The 20,782-nt window shown below is 43.3% G+C and overlaps 1 protein-coding gene across 6 annotated transcripts in view; it reads left to right on the forward strand.

Moving 5' to 3' along the window:
• The window catches only part of ttll5 (tubulin tyrosine ligase-like family, member 5), a 449,168-nt gene that overhangs the window by 34,071 nt on the left and 394,315 nt on the right, over nucleotides 1-20,782 (forward strand). For 5 of the 6 annotated variants that reach the window (XM_073039478.1, XM_073039482.1, XM_073039483.1 and 2 more), the window contains 4 exons: nucleotides 28-134; nucleotides 1,360-1,442; nucleotides 12,410-12,516; nucleotides 18,893-19,023. In XM_073039478.1, coding sequence (XP_072895579.1) covers nucleotides 28-134; nucleotides 1,360-1,442; nucleotides 12,410-12,516; nucleotides 18,893-19,023 — 428 coding nt within the window. Of the gene's footprint in view, nucleotides 1-27; nucleotides 135-1,359; nucleotides 1,443-12,165; nucleotides 12,245-12,409; nucleotides 12,517-18,892; nucleotides 19,024-20,782 lie in introns of those variants that run through there. The other variant, XM_073039481.1, reaches the window with a different exon arrangement.

Raw genomic sequence — 20,782 nt, forward strand, 5'->3', positions numbered from 1 at the left:
ATTTCTAAAGTGACATTCATGTTGCAGGGAACACCCGTGTCTTCGGTGGGCAGGCACCAATGGAATGGTACCTACCTTGGTTTTCTATGCAGATGGTATTGTGGCCAAAGACAGCAGCTTGCGGTTAATTGGAGGTATGTAAACATTTTTGTGAGGACCATTTTTCAATCCAGAACTCAGAACAGTGCAGAATAGTGTCAGAGGCTGCTTTCATCCAGCTCCACCTGTCTTGAGTATAAACATTTCTTCAGAGGAAGCTCTAGAGTTGTGCATTCACTTTTTGCTATGTTCTATTGACAATGTGAGTGTAGACTTTTTTATCTGTCAAACCAAATGAACAACATTACAGGTTGTGAGTCATATTATTTTCATAGAGACATCTTTCTATTGATTATAAATTTTAGAGTTAAATGGTCCATTTATGTTGAAAATGATTCCTTTTTCTAGATTTATCTCAGAACAGAAATTTATACCAGGGTGGGCTGCTGTATGAAGCGATCCCAGCTATTTCATTCAGTCCCCTAGGATGCTCCTGAGCCTCCACAGACAGGTTCCTTTGGACCTATCCCTCTAAAACATTCCTATTCATGCACCTGTCCAAATGTTCTTTAAACATTTTAATTCTATCTGACACTGCCACTTCCCCTCACACTGCCTTCTGGATTAGGCTTCCATCTCTGTGGAAGATATAAAACTGTGACTGTCTACCCTATATATCTCCCTCATTATGTTATAAATCTCTATAAGGCTACTCCTCAGCTTCCTACACCAGTGAAAACAGACCCAGCCAATACATTCTCACCTCGTAACTAAAGCTCTAATCTTGGCAACATCCTTGTGAGACTATTTTTTGCACCCTCTCTAGCTTAATCATAGCCATCCTGTAGCTGGGTTACCAAAAATACGCAGAGTGCTCTGTGTGCTTTAACCAATGTTCTATACAATTGTAACATGATGCACCAAATTTCACACTCATTGTCATTGCTGATAAAGGCAAATGTATCTTTGGCTGCCTTCATTGCCCTGTTTCCCTGTGTGTGTGACCACTTTCAGGGAAATGTGTACCTGTATCGCAAGGTCACACTGATCAATAGTACCAAAACCCCACACCTTCACCCACCCCTCCACCTCTGGTTTGACTTTTCAAAATGCATCACTTTACACTACTTGTCTGAATTAAATTCCATTTGCTATTCCAATGCCCACTCACCCAGATGATCTCGTTCCTGTTTTATATATAAAATATAAATCCATATAATACATAGAGTGGGTAATGAGGAAGATTGTTTTATGGATATTATAATTACAATTATACCAGTACAGTCTATATCATGTTTTTTTTTCCCTTCCTTGATGTAGAGCGCTATCACTTGGCATATAAGATTGTGCGCACTGAGAGTAGACTGGTGCGCAGCATTTTGACAGCCCATGGCTTCCATGAGGTAAGTTCTGGGTTGAAAGAACAGTGTATGTTTAGTTGCTTGCTCCCCTCAGCACTTGGATGTTTCTTATCAGCCCTATTTGAAATGGTTCATTTGGCACCGGAATCTGAGACCACATGATAAAGACTGAACAACTTACAGGCCTCAGCTTGAGTTCACATAAGCCAAGCTAAAGTTGAATGGCACATCCTGCGTTTCATGTTTCATGTCATTGTCCTTGTGTGCTCCAGGTGTGCATCATGGAGTTTTGGTGATGTGCTTCAAGCTCCAAGTTCTCGTTTCATAAGCTTAAAGATCATGAAAATATGGAGGGCTATTTAATCTATTGTATCTCTGCCGGTTTATTGCATCATGCCAGAGGACTGAAAAATTGCAAGTGTTACTCCACTCTTTAAGAAAGGAGGAAGGCAGCAGAAAGGAAATTATAGTCCAGTTAGCCAGGCCTCAGTGGTTGGGAAGATGTTGGAGTCAAATGTCAAGGATGAGGTTATGGAGTACTTGGTGACACGGGACAAGATAGGACAAAATCAGTATGGTTTTCTTATGGAAAAATCTTGCCTGACAGACCTACTGGAATTTTTTTTTTTTTTTTTTTTTTTTTTTTTTTTTTTTTTTTTTTATAAACTTTTTTTATTGTTTTCAAATTGTTACAGAATAAATGTGCATGAAAAAAAAAGTGTTACCCAGCCCCCTCCCCTTAACCCCTCCCCCCTAACATCCCTATTAAGAAAATAAGAAAGAGAAAAAAAAGGAAATGCCTGGATGTTGGAAGATCCCCACATGCTCCACGGAGTTCTCATTTTTTTTAAAATATATGTTAAAGTTCTTTTTCTTTTCAATCTATAATAATACCTAATCTTTCCACTTTCGTGGTATCCTGGGAAATCTTTATAAAAGTCTCCATGTTGCTATGTGTGTCCCCACCATTCATCCAGGCAAAAAGATAGAAAAAAATTAAAATATAAAGGAAAAAAAAAAAATACCCCCCTACTAATGTTGTGGAAAAAAGACACAACATTACCCCCCTCTGCTGTACGGGTCATGGCAACCGCCATGATTACACACGTGAATCCCGCAGTAACCGATCCACAGCCTCCCAGCTCCCCCGCAACATAAAAAAGTATATGTATAAGAAGAGAAAGAAAAATACTATTCTCATTTAGTATTTCTAAAATTTTGCTTTTCTCTTCTGTAATATCCATAAATGTCCATCACTTCTGTTCCTTGGGTCTATCTACATCTTTAATCCATTACGTTTGGAAGCCTCTATGTGTAGTTAGCGAATAGATGGAAGTTCTTGTACAAACTCCTCCGCTTTTCGATAGTCGGAAAAAAAAAATTTTCTGTCCTCCAAAAAAATTATCAGTGTTGCTGAATGACGCATTGTAAATTTATAACCCTTTTCCCATAAGGCTTTTTTCGCTGGGTTAAATTCCTTCCTTCTCTTCAACAGGTTGTAACTTATATCAGGATAAAAAAGAATTGGTTTCCCTGCTATCATCAGTGGCCCGTTTCTATTTTTGGCACTTTGGGCAGCGGCCTTCAGGATCTTTTCTTTGTCTTGGTATCGTAAGCATTTTATCAAAATTGATCGTGGGTTTTGGTCAGCTCGAGGTCTTGACCTTAAAGATCTATGCGCCCATTCAATCTCAATTGGAGTTTCTCTTTCCATTTTCAATTTTTTAGGGATCCATTTTTGAAAAAAATTTATTGGATCTTCTCCTTCTATATCTTCTTTAAGTCCAACAATTTTAATATTATTTCGTCTACTGAGATTTTCAAGCTTATCAATTTTTTCCATAAATTGTTTTCTTTCTGATGTCCAAGCAGTATTTCCCTTTTCCATTTTGTCCATTCTTTCAACCATGTCTTCCGTTGTAGTTTCCAAGTTCGTAATTCTTTTTTCCATTTTTTCCTGTCTCTTTGTCATTTTATCAAGCATAGTCTCCATATTGGTCATTTTTTTTTCGAGTTTTTTTTGGTTATTTTTAATTACTTTTAATGTGTCTAATTTACGCATTATTTGCCTCAAAGTCTTTTCTATATTTCTAGAAGGACTTTTACCTCCTTCAGCTGATCCTTCCGAGAGATTTGATTCTCCCTCCGATTCACTATCACTTTCAGTTGCAGTGGTAGCTGGGCTTTGTAGTTCTTTTTGTTCCTGTTTGCGCATGCTCCATCCTTCGCGTTTGCGCAGTTCACGATGGTTTTTTCCTTTGGAAGTGGCAAGCGTTGCCACCATCTCCTGTTCAGTATCACCGGCGATACAATGTACCTGAGATCGCGGCTCCTCGGTAGACGTGGGCCTCGCTCTTGTTCCAACTTGCGTAGTCTTCCCGGTATTAGTTTTCTTCATCTTCTTTCCTTGAGGCATAGCTTGACACAGTCCGGAGTCGTTTATAAGCAACTTTTAGAGAGTATTGACTAACTTTTCTTCATTTAAACATTAATTTATTAACTTTTTACGGGAGAGCTGGGTCCCTGCGTCTCGATCCTACGTCATCACGTGATGTCCCCCCACCTACTGGAATTTTTTGAGGAGATTACAAGTAGGATAAGATAAAGGGGATGCAGTGGATGTTGTATATTTGGACTTTTAGAAGACCTTTGACAAGGTGCTATGCATGAGGCTGCTTACCAAGTTAAGAGCCCATGGTTTTACAGGAAAGTTACTAACATGGTTCAAGCATTAACTAATTGGTGGGAAACAGCGAGTGGGAATAAAATGAACCTTGACTGGTTGACTGCCAGTGACTAGTTCAGCAGGGGTTGGTATTGGGACCGCTTCTTTTTATGCTGTATATCAATGATTTAGATGATGGAATAGATGGCTTTGTTGCCAGGTTTGCAGATGATACGAAGATTGTTGGAGGTGCAGGTAGGTTTGAGGAAATAGGTAGGCTGCAGAAGGACTTGGACAGATTAGGAGAACGGGCAAGAAAGTGGCAAATTAAATACAATTTTGGAAAATACATGGTTGTGCACTTTGGTAGATGAAATAAATGTGCAGACTAGTTTCTAAATGGGAAGAAAATCAAAAAATCTGAGATGCAATGGGACCTAGGAGTCCTTTTGCAGAATACCTTAAAGATTTGCTTGCATGTAGAGTCGGTGGCAAGGAAAGCAAATGCAATGTTAGCATTCATTTCAAGAGGTCCAGAATACAAGAGCAAGGATGTGATGCTAAGGCTTTATAAGGCACTGGTGAGAGCTCACCTTGAATATTGTAAACAGTTCTGGGCTCCTCATTTCAGTAAAGATTAGCTGGCATTGGAGAAGACTCGTTGAAGCTTCACAAGGATGATTCTGGGAATGAAAGGGTTATCATACAAGTAACGTTTGATAGTTCTGGGTCTGTACTCATTGGAATTTAGAAGGATGAGGGGGGATTTCATTGAAGCCTTTCAAATGTTGAAAGGCTGAGACACCCAAGTAGATGTGGAAAGGATGTTTCCCATTGTCGGGGAGTCTAGGACAAGAGGGCACAGCCTCAAGATAGAGGGCCATCCATTTAAAACAGAGATGCAGATAAATTTCTTTAGCCAAAGAGTGGTTCTTGATTGGACGTGGCATCAAAGGTTACGGGGAAAAGGCCAGGGAGTGGGGCTGAGGAGGGGGAGAAAAATAAGGATCAGCCATTTCTAAATGGCGGAACAGACTTGATGGGTCAAATGGCCTAATTCTACTCCTATGTCTTATGGTCTTATGGACAGAGTCATGGAAGGGATGCAGGTTCTTGTGATGTGCTCAGCTGTGTCCACAACTCTGCAGATTCTTACAGTCATATGATGAGCAGTTAACATACTGATAGGAATTCAGTGGGTCAGGCAGCATCTATATAGGTATAGTCAAAAAACAAACAAGAGAAAATCTGTAGATGCTGGAAATCTGAGCAACACACAAAGAATGCTGGAGGAACTCAGCAGGTTAGGTAGTGTCTATGGGGAAGAAAAAGTACAGTTGATGTTTTGGGCCAAAGGGTTTTGTGTGTGTTGCTTGGTATAGTCAAAAGTTTCAGTTTGCAATTTTATCTATGTCTTTGCATCTACAGATGATCTGTTGCGTTTCTTCAGCAATTTTTCTGTGTTACTCTAGTTCCCAGTATCTACAGTTTCTTGTGAATTTAATCATATTATGGTCACTTGCCCCAAGGGTTCTTTTACCTTAAGCTTTTTAATCAAATCCATTTATTGCACAATACCTAATCCAGGGTTGCCGATCCCCTAGTGGGCTCAATCATGAGTTGCTCAAAAAAGCCATCTCCTGGGCATTCAGAAATCAATTTCTAGAAATTTATGTAGAGATACAACACAGTAACAGGCCCTTTAGGCTCAACGAGCCCAAACCACCTCAATTACACACAAATGATGAATTAACCTGCTAATCTGTAGTCATTGGAATGTGGGAGAAAACTGGAGTACCCACAGGAAACTTGCACAGTAATGGGAAGAACGTACACACTCCTAACAGACAGCGGGGGGAATTGAACCTGGGTTACTGGTGCCCTGTAATAGCATTATGCTAAGCACAACACTAACGTATTGCCTTGAAATAGAGCTAATTGGGAAGTGCAGAGAATTTGTAGTGGGATAGGGGATTACAGGATAGATTTCAATGGGTGGACAATGTAAGGTTATTCACTTTATCAGAAAAACTGGTAACTTTTTGTAAGGCTTCAGAACTGTTTTACATCAGATTTTGATGTTCTGGAATTAGAATAAAGAAAATTAACCTGCAGGTACCGAAAGCAATTTTGAAGGTAAGTGTTCTAATTGGTGCATTTTGCAAGGGAGTTGAAGTAGAGAGGTAAAAAAATATTATTGCATTTATTCAACCAAAACTTCAGCATGGTCTTTGACAAGTTTCCATGTGGAAACTTGATTCAAGAAGTAGAGCCCATGCCATCCAGGAAATTAGATCCTACAATGGCTTGGGAATAAGAGGCAGAAAGTTATAGTGGAGAGTTGTTTTGGGGATTGTAAACCTTGTGTCCAGTTATAGATTTTGTTGTATTGGTCCATCATGTCCCCTCTAGCAAGCAATTGTGTACATTAATTCAATTATTGCAGCCGTTTTAGTCTGTAGCATTCAATGCCCAGTCGATCTGCCTCTAAAACTTACTTTGGCAATGTATTCCAGGTACTCATCACTCTCCCATCCCACTCTCGCACCCGCCCCACCCAAGATCCCATCTAAATTTATTCTCTCTTCCACTAAATCTATATGCTCTGGTTTTATTCACCTCTGATATTGGGGAAAAGTTTCCTGCAATCTACCCTGTCTATACCCCACATAATTTTTACTTCGCTATTCTCCCATGTCTCTGCTTTCAGTGAGCAATGTACTTTGCACTCTAAGGTCCCACTGCACCTCAGATCTTCTAATGGCCCTGCCATTTACTCTCTTTGTCCTACCAAAATTTGACTTCTCAAAGTTAATTACCACATACTTGTCTAGATGAAATTTAAACTGACGCCACCCTGCTTCATTTTGCAGCGGATATATGTCTCACTATATCCTGAGCAACCTTATTTACTGTCAACAATTCCACCTGTTGATTAATTCATCTGGTATACAATTTTGGACTTTTAAAGGAAGTCTTACCTTAGATTTAGTGCAACATAGATTGATTAGACTGATTCCTGGGATAAAATAGTCATAGTGTGCAAAGAGTTTGAGTAGGGTGGCCATATTCTTCTTAGAATTCTAAAAATGGCATGTATTCAATGGCCAGGTTATTAGCTACATCTGTATACCTTATTATTGCAAATGTATAATTAGTTAATCATGCGACAGCAATTCAATACATAAAAGCATGCAGACATGGTCAAGAGGTTCAGTTATAGATAGATAGATAGATACTTTATTCATCCCCATGGGGAAATTCAACTTTTTTTCCAATGTCCCATACACTTGTTGTAGCAAAAATAATTACATACAATACTTAACTCAGTAAAAAATATGATATGCATCTAAATCACTATCTCAAAAAGCATTAATAATAGCTATTAAAAAGTTCTTAAGTCCTGGCGGTAGAATTGTAAAGCCTAATGGCATTGGGGAGTATTGACCTCTTCATCCTGTCTGAGGAGCATTGCATCGATAGTAACCTGTCGCTGAAACTGCTTCTCTGTCTCTGGATGGTGCTATGTAGAGGATGTTCAGAGTTATCCATAATTGACCGTAGCCTACTCAGCGCCCTTCGCTCAGCTACCGATGTTAAACTCTCCAGTACTTTGCCCACGACAGAGCCCGCCTTCCTTACCAGCTTATTAAGACGTGAGGCGTCCCTCTTCTTAATGCTTCCTCCCCAACACGCCACCACAAAGAAGAGGGCGCTCTCCACAACTGACCTATAGAACATCTTCAGCATCTCACTACAGACATTGAATGACGCCAACCTTCTTAGGAAGTACAGTCGACTCTGTGCCTTCCTGCACAAGGCATCTGTGTTGGCAGTCCAGTCTAGCTTCTCGTCTAACTGTACTCCCAGATACTTGTAGGTCTTAACCTGCTCCACACATTCTCCATTAATGATCACTGGCTCCATATGAGGCCTAGATCTATTGTTCAGACCAAACATTAGAATGGTGAAGAAAAGTGACCTAAGTGATTTTGACCATGGAATAATTATTGGTGCCAGATAGCGTAGTTTGAGTATCTCAGAAACTGCTGATCTCCTGGGATTTTCATGTACAATAGCCTCTAGGGTTTGCATGTCTCTAGAGTTTATTGAGAATAGTGTGAAAAACAGACATCCAGTCAATGGTAGTCCTGTGTGGGGAAAAAAGCCTTGTTAAATGAGAGAGGTCAGAAGAGAATGGCCAAACTAGTTCAAGCTAATTCAAATAACTAACAGTGGTGTGCAGAGGAGCAACTCTGAATATACAACATGACGAATCTTGAAGTGGATGGGCTATAGCAGCAGAAGACCATGAACATAATGGAGGTACCTAATAAAGTGGCCACTGAGTGTAGATTTAATTTACCAACTGTTTCCAGAATGACTCTGTGTTTCTAACAAAATGTGATATAGGGTAGTGCAGTGCAGTGCAGTGCAGGAATAGGCCTTTCAGTCCATGAAGCCAATTTATACAGCACATGATAAAGGCATGCATGCTGTAAGCCACCTTTAAACCACCCTATCTACTTATGTTGCCACATTCAGAGAGCTATGATCTTGTATCCCAAAATCTCTCTGTATCAGAGCTCTCAATGGATCTGCCATGTCCTGCATCTTGTATTTGATCTCCCAAAATCCATCACTTCAGGCAACAGAAGGATATGAATCATGTACAGGCAGAAGTGGTTTAGTTTAATTTGTCATGTTTGGTGTGGACATGCTGTTTTATTCCATGTTTTATTTATTTGACCTCCAAAAGTTCACCATCTCATACTTGTCCAGATTACATCCATCTGACATTTCTAGCAGTTTAATATCCTATTGCATCTTTAGTAGCCTTTCCCAACTCTGCAAATTTTTATCTTATTTTGCAAACTTAGTAATCAGGTTGGCTATACTTTTTTCCAAATTACAAACATCTGAGTCCCAGCACTGATTGTTTGTGGAACACCACTAGTCACAGGCCTCCAGCTAGAATAATATCCCTCCCCCACTAACTTCTGTCTTCGATGACCAAGCCAATTGTGAATTCAGTCTGCCAAGTCTCAACAAATCTTGAGTGCCACAATCTTTTAGGTCAGCTTACCAAGAGGGATCTTGTTGAAGATTTTACTAAGATTGATGTATATAACATCCACTGACATACCCTCATCAATAATCTTTGTTACCTCTTCAATAAAAACTCAATCAGATTTGTAAGCAATGCACACAAAATGCTCAGGGAACTCAGCAGACCAGGGAGCATCTATGAAAAAGAGTAAACTGTTGATGTTTTGGTCTGAGACCCTTCATCAGGACTAGAGAAAAAAGCTGAGAAGTCAGTGTAAGAAGGTAGGGAATTGAGAAGAATTACAAGGTAGTAGGTGATAGATGGAACTGGGAGTGGGGGAGGGGTGAAATAAAGAGCTGGGAAGTCAATTAGTAAGGGATAATGGGCTGGAGAGGGGGAAATCTGATAGGAGAGGACAGCAAGCCATGAAAGAAAGGGATGGGGGAAGAGCATGAGGGAGATGATGGACAGGTAAGAAGATGAGGTGAGAGAGGGAAATTGGAATGGTGAAGGAGTGGTGGGGGGGCATTACTGGAAGTTTGAGAAATCGACATTCATGCTATCAGATCGGAGGCTACCCAGATGTAATATAATGGTGTTGCTCCTCCAACCCAAATGTGGCTTCATCAAGGCAGTAGAGGAGGCCATGGACTGACATGTCGCAGTGGGAATGGGAAGTAGAATTGAAATGGTTGGCCACCAGGATTGCCACTTTTTCTGGCGGATGGTGTTTAGGTGCTCGGTGAAGCAGTCTCCAAATCTACATCAGGTCTCACTGATATACAGGAGGCTAAACTGGTTGTATCGCATGCAGTAAGATGACCCCAACAAACTCACAGGTAAAGTGTTGCTTCACCTGAAAGGGCTGTTTGGAGCCCTGAATGGTAGCAAGGGAGGAGGTGTAGTACTTCCGCTTGCAAGGATAAGTGCCAGGAGGGAGATCAGTGGGGAGGGACGAATGGACAAGGGGGTTGCATAGGGAGTGATCCCCGTAGATAGCAGAAAGTGGGCGGGAGGAAAAGGTGCTTGGTGGTGGGATCCTGTTTGAGATGGCAAAAATTACGGAGAATTCTATGCTGGATGTGGAGGCTGGTGGGGTGGTAGGTGAGGACAAGAGGAACCCTATCCTTGGTAGGGTGCCAGGAGGATGCAGTGAGGGCAGACATGCACAAAATGGAAGAGATGCAGGTGAGGACAGCATTAAAGGTGGAGGAAGGGAAACCTCTTTCTTTCAAGAAGGGGGATCTCTCCATAGTTCTGGAATGAAAAGCCTTCCCCTGAGAGCAGATGTGGCAGAAATGGAGTAATTGAGAGAAGGGGATGGCATTTTTCACAAGTAACAGGTTGGAAAGAGGTATAGGCCAGGTATTGTGGGAATCAGTGGGTTTATATATTAAAAAAATCAGCAGATTATCTCTGGAGAGAGCTTGAGACAGAGAAATTGAGAAAGTGGAGGGAGGTGTCAGAAATAGACCAGGCAAATATGAGGGCAGGCTGAAAGTTGGAGGCAAAGTTGACAGAGTCGATGAGTTCCACATGAGTGCAGGAAGCAGCACCAATGCAGTTGTTGATATAGCATAAGAAAAGTTAAGGGAGTGATACCAGTGTAGGCTTGGAACATAGACTGTTCCACATGGCTGACAAAAAGACAGGCATAGCTGGGACCCATACGAGTACCTATGGCTACACCTTTCGTTTGAAGGAAGTGTGAGGAACTGAAGGAGAAATTTATTGAGAGTGAGGACCAGTTCCACCAAATGGAGGAGAGTGGTGATGGAGGGGAACTGGTTGGGTTTGGTGTCCAGAAAGAAACAGAGCTTTGAGGCCTTCCTGATGAGGAATGGAGGCATATTGGGACTGGACATCCATCGTGAAAATAAGATGATCAGGGTCAGGAACTAAAATTATTGAAAAGAGTAAGAGCATGTGAAGTGTCACAGATTTGTAAGGTTGATAGCTGTGGCTGGAACATTTAGAACTCAGAGTACATCTTTGGGTAAGGGATGTTTGCTTACATCTGAGTTGAAGAGCAGGACTGTGTGAATCTGGAATCATGAAATACTGTGAATGTTTTAGAACATAAAACATTACAGCACAATACAGTCCACAATATTTTGCCGACCTTTTTAACTTTGAGATCAGTCTAACCCTTTTCTCCCACATAGCCCTCCATTTTTCTATCATCCATGTACCTATCTAAGAGGTTCTTCAATGCCCCTAATGCATCTGCCTCTACCACCTCTGGCAGCACATTCCACATACCCATCATTCTCTGTGTAATAAAAGCCAACCTCTGAGAGTTAGATAGAGTTCTTAAAGAGAGTGGAGTCAAGGGATATGGGGAGAAGGCAGGAACGGGGTACTGATTGTGGATGATCAGCCATGATCACAGTGAATGGTGGTGCTGGTTTGAAAGGCTGAATGGCCTACTCCTGCACCTACTGTCTATTGCTCCTATGCTTTCCTCTAATCATCTTAAAAATTTCCCCCTTATGTTAGCCATTTCCACCCTGGGCAAAAATATCCACTCGATCGTTGGCTCTTAGCATTTTGTACACCTCTGTCCAGTTAACAACCTCTATTTAGTTGTTAAGTATGAGGGCTTGTTGGAAATTGTTGGATTCTTGTAACTGATAGAATTAGGATGTGGGTTTGGGGAAGAAAAGGGAATTGATGTCCATGACCAGGTATAATTTTAATTGATTGATGGAGAAGGCTTGAGCTGTGTGATCTACTCCTGTTTCTTTTGCCTTATGTATCTACATACTGTGCAGAAGGCTTAGGCACATGTAAACAAATTCTGTAAAGCGAATATGCTTTCAAAAATAATGAATTGAAAAGTTTCTAAATATCAAAATATTACAATAAAGAGCAGTAAACAGTAAAACACTAAATCAAATCAATGTTTGGTGACCACCCTTTGCCTTTACAATGGCATAATTTCTCTTTCATAAGTTGTTGTGCAGTTTTATAAGAAAGTCTGCTGATAGGTTGTACCAAGCATCTTGGTGAACTTGCCATAATTCAGTAGACTTTTGCTGTCTCTCCAGGTAATCCCAGAAAGCCTCAGATGTTGAGATCAGGGCTCTTTAGAGGCTATACCATCGGAGAAAATATGATTAAATACAGGTACCTAAGACTTTTGCACAGTACAGTAACCTTTATAAGTCTGGCTTATAGTGGAAAAAGTTTACTCTGTATTTCAACCTACTTTTCTGTCCTGAGAGTTATCTGCATCCCCCTCCCAGAAGTGAGAGGTGGTTCTAACCCTGGCATGTTTGTACAACCTTACAGGTTCATCCCAACAGTAATGATTTCAATTTGATGTGGTCTGGTTCCCATTTGAAACCCTATCTATTACGCTCACTGCTGGATTTTCAAAAAGTCAACCACTTTCCCAGGTATGTGTCTAAACCGTCATATTTCTGCTTCATGAACCACACTGATTCATTCCTGAGATTCTGGTACTTTTTCAACCAAAGGTTATCTTGCTGGGATGGTGAGGAGACATTGTTTATCTATCATTAACAATGTTAGCTGTATATTAGAGGGACAGTGTCATATCATATCATGGTAAAGTAGGGAGGGATAACAATGTGGAGAACAGCCACTACAGGCAACAAAATCTGAACTGGCTTTTGAATAGACTTCTTTTGATAAATAAATGCAGTGTAGCTAACTGTATGATGGTACGTACAAAAAAGCTGGATGAACTCAGCAGGTCGGGCAGCATCCGTTGAAAGAAGCAGTCAACGTTTCGGGTTGAGACCCTTCGTCAGGACTAAAGAAGGAGGGGGCAGGGGCCCAATAAAGAAGGTGGGGGGAGGGTGGAAACCAATCAGAGGAAAGATCAAGGGGTGGGGGAGGGGAAGCAGGGAGGGGATAGGCAGGAGAGGTGAAGAAGGAATCTAAGGGGAAATCACTATCAGTAGTAGAAGAAGGCAGAGTCATGAGAGAGGTGATAGGCAGCTAGAAGAGGAGACAGAGTGAAGATGGGATGGGGGAAGGGTGAGGGAGGGAATTACCGGAAGTTGGAGAATTCGATGTTCATACCAAGGGGCTGGAGACTACCCAGACAGTATATGAGATGTTGTTCCTCCAACCGAAGTTTGGCCTCATCATGGCAGTAGAGGAGGCCATGAATGGACATATCCGAATGGGAATGTGAAAGAGAGTTGAAGTGGGTGGCAGCCGGGAGATCCTGTCTGTTGTGGCGGACGGAGCGGAGGTGCTCAATGAAGCGATCCTCCAATCTGCGTTGGGTCTCGCCGATGTAGAGGAGGCCACACCGGAAACACCGGATGCAATAGATTACCCCAACAGACTCACAAGTGAAGTGTTGCCTCACCTGGACGGACAGTTTGGGGCCCTGAATGGTGGTAAGAGATGAGGTGTAGGGACAGGTGTAGCACTTACGCTTGCAGGGATAAGTGCCAGGTGGGAGATCTGTGGGGAGGGACGTGTGGACCAGGCAGTCGCGGAGGGAATGATCCCTGCGAAAAGCAGAGAGGGGTAGAGAGGGAAAGATGTCTTTAGTGGTGGGGTCCTGTTGAAGGTAGTGGAAGTTGCGGAGGATAATATGCTGGATCTGGAGGCTGGTGGGGTGATAGGTGAGGACAAGGGGAACACGGTCCCTGTTGTGGTGACGAGAAGATGGGGTGAGGGTTGAAGTGTGGGAAATGGAGGAGATGCGGGTGAGGGCATCATTGATGATGGCAGAAAGGAAACCACGATTCTTAAAGAAAGAGGTCATTTGGGATGTCCTGGAATGGAAAGCCTCATCCTTGGAGCAGATGCGGCGGAGACGGAGGTACTGGGAATAGGGAATAGAATTTTTGCATTTGGCAGGGTGGGAAGAGGTATAATCAAGGTAGTTATGGGAGTCAGTGGGTTTATAGAAGATGTCAGTGGACAGTCTCAGTGGACAGTCTATCTCCAGAGATGGAGACCGAGAGATCGAGAAAGGGGAGAGAAGTCACCATTTTTCACTGCTCCCCCTCTGTGATCTCCGCCTCTCTCCGACTCTTTGATCATGTCCTGACCCAGACACGGTACCACAGCCACGTCTCGTTTTTGGGAACGTGTCTCCGCCGCCACCTCATACCGCAGGGATTCCAGCTCCGGTTCCAGGCCTCCCAGTTCGGGCTCAGCGAGGATCCCTGGTACCGCCATTTTATTGACTGTTGCTCCCTCCGCTGCTCGCGCTGGATTCTCCGAGCCACGCTCACCGCCATGCGGAGATACCAATGGACCTTGTCTCTCTCTCTGCCACCACTCCGGGCCTCACTCTCCACCGTCTGCCATGGCCCTCTCCTACACTTCATTCTCCGCTGGATTCACGCCTCCAACTGCCATTTCTTCTCCTTCCTCGCATCCAAGAAGGATCACAAGCTCGCCCGCCTGCAGTCAATGACGACCGCCTCCAGCCCTGGACCCTGACCTCTCGGACTTCGACTTCTCAGGCCTCCAGCAGGTCGAAGACCCATCTGCCACTGACTCTAACCTTGACTGGAACCACGGCCTCCTGGACATGGGCACCAGCCCCCGGCGGGCCATGATTCGGATTCGGATGTCAGTTCTGGCGCCCTGCAGGCTGCAGACTCCGACACCCATAGCTCTAGATCCAGCTCGAACCGAGATCCTGACCCTATCCAGACCGGGACCGCTCTTACTGCTGCTGGATCCTAACGCTCGTCTTATTCCTCTACTACCCCCTATCCTCCCTGCGACTCCCAACCCTCCCTCCACCTCTCATCTCCCCTCCATTCCTCTGATCCCTCATCCTCCCCTCAGCCCGCTCTTCCTGAACATCCCAACCCCTCTCTCCCTCCTGAGACCTCCCATTCTTTACCCTCCTCTGACCCCAGCCCCAACCCTTGCCATGTCTTCACCATCTCCTCTGACCTTCCCCTCTCTGAGGCAGAGTGTTCTGTGCTCAGCAAGGGCCTCACTTTTGTCCCCCTCCGTCCACACCTCAATGAGTTCCATGCCCGGCATGACGCTGAACTCTTCTTCCGTCGCTTACATCTCTGAGCCTACTACTTTAACAAGGATTCCCCTCCCCCTATTGATGACCCCTTCTCCCGTTTTCAACCCTCCTCTTCCTCCTGGACACCCCACTGGGCCTTCTACCTGCACTTGATTTTTTCATCTTCATCTGTCACCGAGACATCAACCGTCTCAACTTTACCACTCTTCTCTCCTGTTCCAACCTCACTCCCTCTGAATGCACTGCCCTCCACTCTGTCTGCACTAATCTTAACCTCACCATCAAACCCGCAGACAAAGGTGGTGCCGTAGTAGTTTGGCGGACGGACCTCTACCTCAGGCCAAACGGCAGCTCTCTGACGCATCCTCTTACTTACCCCGGAACAGGACCCAACCAAAAATCATCAAACCATTGTCTCCCATGCCATCACTGCCCTTATCAACTCCGGAGACCTTCCATCCTCAGTCAAAAAACTCATAATTCCCGCACTGCTCGCTTTTACCTTCTCCTCAAGATCCATAAGCCTGACTGTCCTGGTAGGCCTATAGTTTCGGCCTGCTCCTGTCCCAACTTGTATCTGCCTACCTCGACTCCATTTTGTCACCCATAGTTCAGTCCCTCCCTACCTACATCCGGGATACATCCCATGCCCTCCACCTCTTCAATAACTTCCAGTTCCCTGGTCCCAACCGCTTCATTTTCACCATGGATGTCCAATCCTTATACACTTGAATTCCCCATCAAGAAGGCCTCAAAGCCCTCCACTACTTTCTGGACAATAGACCTCACTAGTTCCCCAACGCCACCACACTCCTCAGGTTGGCGGAACTGGTACTCACACTTAATAACTTCTTTTTCGGCTCTTCCCACTTTCTTCAGACCAAGGGTGTAGCTATGAGCACTTGCATGGGCCCTAGCTATGCCTGCCTCTTCGTGGGTTATGTGGAACAGTCTATGCTCCAAATCTATACTGGTATTGCTCCCCAACTTTTCCTTCGATACATTGACGACTACATTGGTGCTGCTTCCTGCACTCATGCTGAGCTCGTCAATTTCATCGACTTTGCTTCTAACTTTCACCCAGCCCTCAAATTCACTTGGTCCATCTCAGACACTTCTCTCCCCTTTCTCAATCTCTCAGTCTTCGTCTCTGGAGATAGACTGTCTACTGACATCTTCTATAAACCAACTGACTCCCATAACTACCTTGATTATACCTCTTCCCACCCTGCCAAATGCAAAAATTCTATTCCCTATTCCCAGTTCCTCCGTCTCTGCCGCATCTGCTCCAAGGATGAGGCTTTCCATTCGAGGACATCCCAAATGTCCTCTTTCTTTAAGAATCGTGGTTTCCCTTCTGTTGTCATCAATGATGCCCTCACCCGCGTCTCCTCCATTTCCCGCACCGGCCCTCACCCCATCAGGGGTGTCACCACAACAGGGACCGTGTTCCCCTTGTCCTCACCTATCACCCCACCAGCCTCCAGATCCAGCATATTATCCTCCGCAATTTCCACCACCTTCAACAGGACCCCACCACTAAGGACATCTTTCCCTCTCTACCCCTCTCTGCTTTTCGCAGGGATCATTCCCTCCGCGACTGCCTGGTCCACACGTCCCTCCCCACAGATCTCCCACCTGGCACTTATCCCTGCAAGCGTAAGTGCTACACCTGTCCCTACACCTCATCTCTTACCACCATTCAGGGCCCCAAACAGTCCTTCCAGGTGAGGCAACACTTCACTTGTGAGTCTGTTGGGGTAATCTATTGCATCCAGTGCTCCCGGTGCAGCCTCCTCTACATCGGCGAGACCCGATGCAGATTGGGGGATCGCTTCGTCGAGCACCTATGCTCCGTCTGTCACAACAGACAGGATCTCCCGGTTGCCACTCACTTCAACTCGCCTTCGAATTCCCATTCGGATATGTCCATACATGGCTTCCTCTACTGCCATGATGAGGCCAAACTTCGGTTGGAGGAACAACATCTCATATACTGTCTGGGTAGTCTCCAGCCCCTTGGTATGAACATCGAATTCTCCAACTTCCGGTAATTCCCTCCCTCTCCCTTCCCGCATCCCACCTTCACCCTGTCTCCTCTTCTAGCTGCCTATCACCTCTCATGACTCTGCCACCTTCTACTACCCATAGTGCTTTCCCCTTAGATTCTTTCTTCACCTCTCCTGCCTATCCTCTCCCTGCTTCCCCTCCCCCACCCTTGATCCTTTCGCTGATTGGTTTTCCACCCTCCCCCCACCTTCTTTATAGGGCCCCTGCCCCCTCCTTCTTTAGTCCTGACGAAGGGTCTCAACCCGAAACGTTGACTGCTTCTTTCAACGGATGCTGCCCGACCTGCTGAGTTCATCCAGCTTTTTTGTACGTCTTGATTTGACCACAGCATCTGCAGTGTACTTTGTGTATGCTGGTACGTTTTGTTTGGAATGAGGAGTTTCCATATTTCTTAGATAGTGGGAAATTACATACATGCCCAATATTCAAGGAATGACCTGTAAGTGCAGGTGCTAAGACCAGCAACACAGAAGCTGACACCTTTAAAGGATTCTGTACCTTGATGAGAATTGTCCCACAAGTTGACACCTACTGATGGGAGTTATCTGAGACACCAAATACGTGTTGTTCTGATTTGTGAAAGTGCTGAGGCTGTAAAGGCTAACAATTAGTAATCAGGTTTGTCTGGTTTTGGGAATGTATATTCAACTCAGGCATTAAAGGTTAAAGATTAGCTTAGTTACGTGTACATCGAAACATGTCAACAACCATGGTGGGTGTGCTGGGGGAAACTCATCAGCATCCGATAGATAATTCATACAGCCCAGGATTGTTTTTCATTAGTATTGAGCCAATTGCTTTGAAACCTTTGCTGAAATTAGACCTCTCAGAAATAAAATGCAGCTGTCACTTTACTGTGGTTATTAAACCATAGAGATTTTTCTGGGATATTTGCACAGAAATCTCAAACCAGCATGTAATTGGATTTGGAGAAGGCTTTAAATACAAATGCAACAGTGATGATACATTTGTTCTTCTGTATTTATCCTGTATATTGAATTTGCATCTAGTTATAGTTTTTTTTTTAGAAAAAATTAAATTGTGATTGGCTGAAACCTGGCAGGGGTACCAAAGCTTCACTGTCCCTCAGATCCTGTCCAACATGTCATTTCCATTGAAGAATAGCATATCACATTTTAGTTTCATTACAGAACAGTTCATTAGCAATAATAATGGCAGAGCAGACTCATTGGGCCAAATGACCTAATATACTCTTGTCATGGTCTTAGAATTCCAGCACTTCAACTATAGTCAGAGGTAGAATCATAGAGCACATATACAACCCCTTTGGCCCATTGCATTTGTCCTGACCTCAAACACCCATCTGCAATAATCTCGTTTTTTTCTTCCATCTCTAGGGATCCCACCTTTCCAAACTCCTCTTAATTCTCCTGCCACAAGCCTACACTAAAGTATCTTTATAGTGGCCAACAAACCTCCTAGCTCTCGTCTTTGGGATATGGGAAGAAACTGAAGTACTTAGAGAAAACTTGTGCAGCCACGGAGTAGTACATGCAAACTCCACAGATAGCACTTGAGGTCAGGTCAACATTGAACCCTTTGTTATTGTAGTTGTGAGAAAGCACTAGCTACTGTGGGGATTGTGCTACATTGCTCAGCTAAGTTCTATCAGTGGTAATCTAACTTTTAATTTTATACTTCGATAAATGTGCTTAAAAGTGTGCTGAACTCTATTGATGATTATTTTCTCATTCCAGATCCTATGAGTTGACCAGGAAGGATCGGCTGTATAAAAATATTCAACGCATGCAACAGACTCATGGTTTCAAACACTTCAACATTATACCTCAGGCCTTTATCCTCCCTTCTGAGTATCAGGAATTATGGAGTAAGGGAATTTTATACTGTCACATTTCAGTTTAGTACAAGTGAGACTAGGTTGAGTGAATGGTGATTATTTTTATTTCATTCCCACCCTAACAAACTGAGGATTTGAAATCCACTTGCACAATCTGGTTTCAGTGAAAGTGCACACAAAGTAACATTTGGCAGTGATAGGCTAGTCATCAGAATATACTGGAAATAGCCAGCAGCTCCAATTGCATTTGTGGAGAGAGAATCAGAATCAACACTTCCATGGGGTGATCTTTAATCAGAACTGGAAAAAGTTGGAAGTAAAATATATTTTAAGTTGAAGAGGAGGGGTAAAGGGAATACTGATTTGTAATAATGTGGAATCCTGGAAGTAAAAAAAATGTCAAATTTGAGTTTATTGTCATGTACAAATACATGTTTGCACAAATGCAATAAAAAACTTACTGTACTTGCAGCAGCATCACAGGCATATAGTGTTAGATACACAATGTGCAGAGAAGAATCGTAAATAAAAAATAAATGTTTACATGAAAGAACACAGTTAGAATTTTCTTAAAAATCCAGCACTTCAACCGTAAGTTTGTTTTTAGTATAATGTGGTCATAATATTACTATATTGAGGTAGAGATTAGGATTGTGTAGGTTGGTTCAAGAGCCAGATGGTTTAAGGGAAGTAGTTATACTTGAACTTGATTATGCAGGACTTCTATGACTGCTGCCCAATGGTAGCTGCAAGAAAATGGCATGGTGGGGATCTTTGATGATAGATATTACCTTTTTGAGACAGTGCCTCCTGTGGGTACTCCTGATGGTGGGGAGGTTTGTTGCCAGTGATGTATTGGGCAGAGTCCAATACTCTTCGTAACTTCTGTGTTCTCATGTCTTTGAATTGCTGTACCAGACCATGATGCAATCAGGGAAGATACTTTCAACAGTCCATCTGTGGAAGCTTGTTAGAGTGTTCAGTGACATGCTGAATCTCCTTAACCTAATAAAGTAAAGGCACTATCGTGCCTTCCCTGTAACTCCATCTATGACCTGGGCCCAGGGCAGATCATCTGATATGCTAATGCCCAGGAATTTAAAACTGCTGTCATTCTCTACTATTGATCTGCCAATGTAGACTTGAGCATGTACACCCTCCTTCTCCCTCATAACGATAAAATTAGCTCCTTAGTTTTACTGACATTTGGTGAGAGATTGGCAACACACAAAGGGGTGCCTGTCTCATTCCTATATGTTGACTCATCACTTGTGGATCATCCAACAACAATGGTGTTATTAGTGAATTTGTATATGGCATTGGAGCTGTGTTCAGCCACATGATCATGTGTACAGGGAGTAGAGCAGGGGGATAAGCATGCAGACTTGGAGTTGAGAGGCAGAATGATATAAATACTGGCACTTGGCTAGGTGCTAAAGACTAGTATATAATGTATGCTTGAGGAAGGCATTGACTCGTTTATCTCTTAACTCTTGCAAATGCAAAAGAAAAACCATCTAACTGAAAAATAGTTCTGTTTCTCTCTCCATTGATGCTGCCCAATCTCTTGTGTATTTTCAGCTTTTTCGGACACTTTTCAGATTGCCAACATCTGTGGTATTTTGCCTTTGTTATTGAAAACTGAATTGATTTACTAATATTCTTTACAAAGGACACCTGCTAGGGGCTGAGCAACACACACAAAATGTTAGAAGAACTCAACAGGCCAGGCAGCATCTATGGGGAAAAAGTACAGCCAACGTTTCAGGTGGAAAAACTTCAGCAGGAC

Source organism: Hemitrygon akajei, chromosome 3, assembly GCF_048418815.1.
Source record: "Hemitrygon akajei chromosome 3, sHemAka1.3, whole genome shotgun sequence".
Lineage (NCBI taxonomy): Eukaryota > Metazoa > Chordata > Chondrichthyes > Myliobatiformes > Dasyatidae > Hemitrygon > Hemitrygon akajei.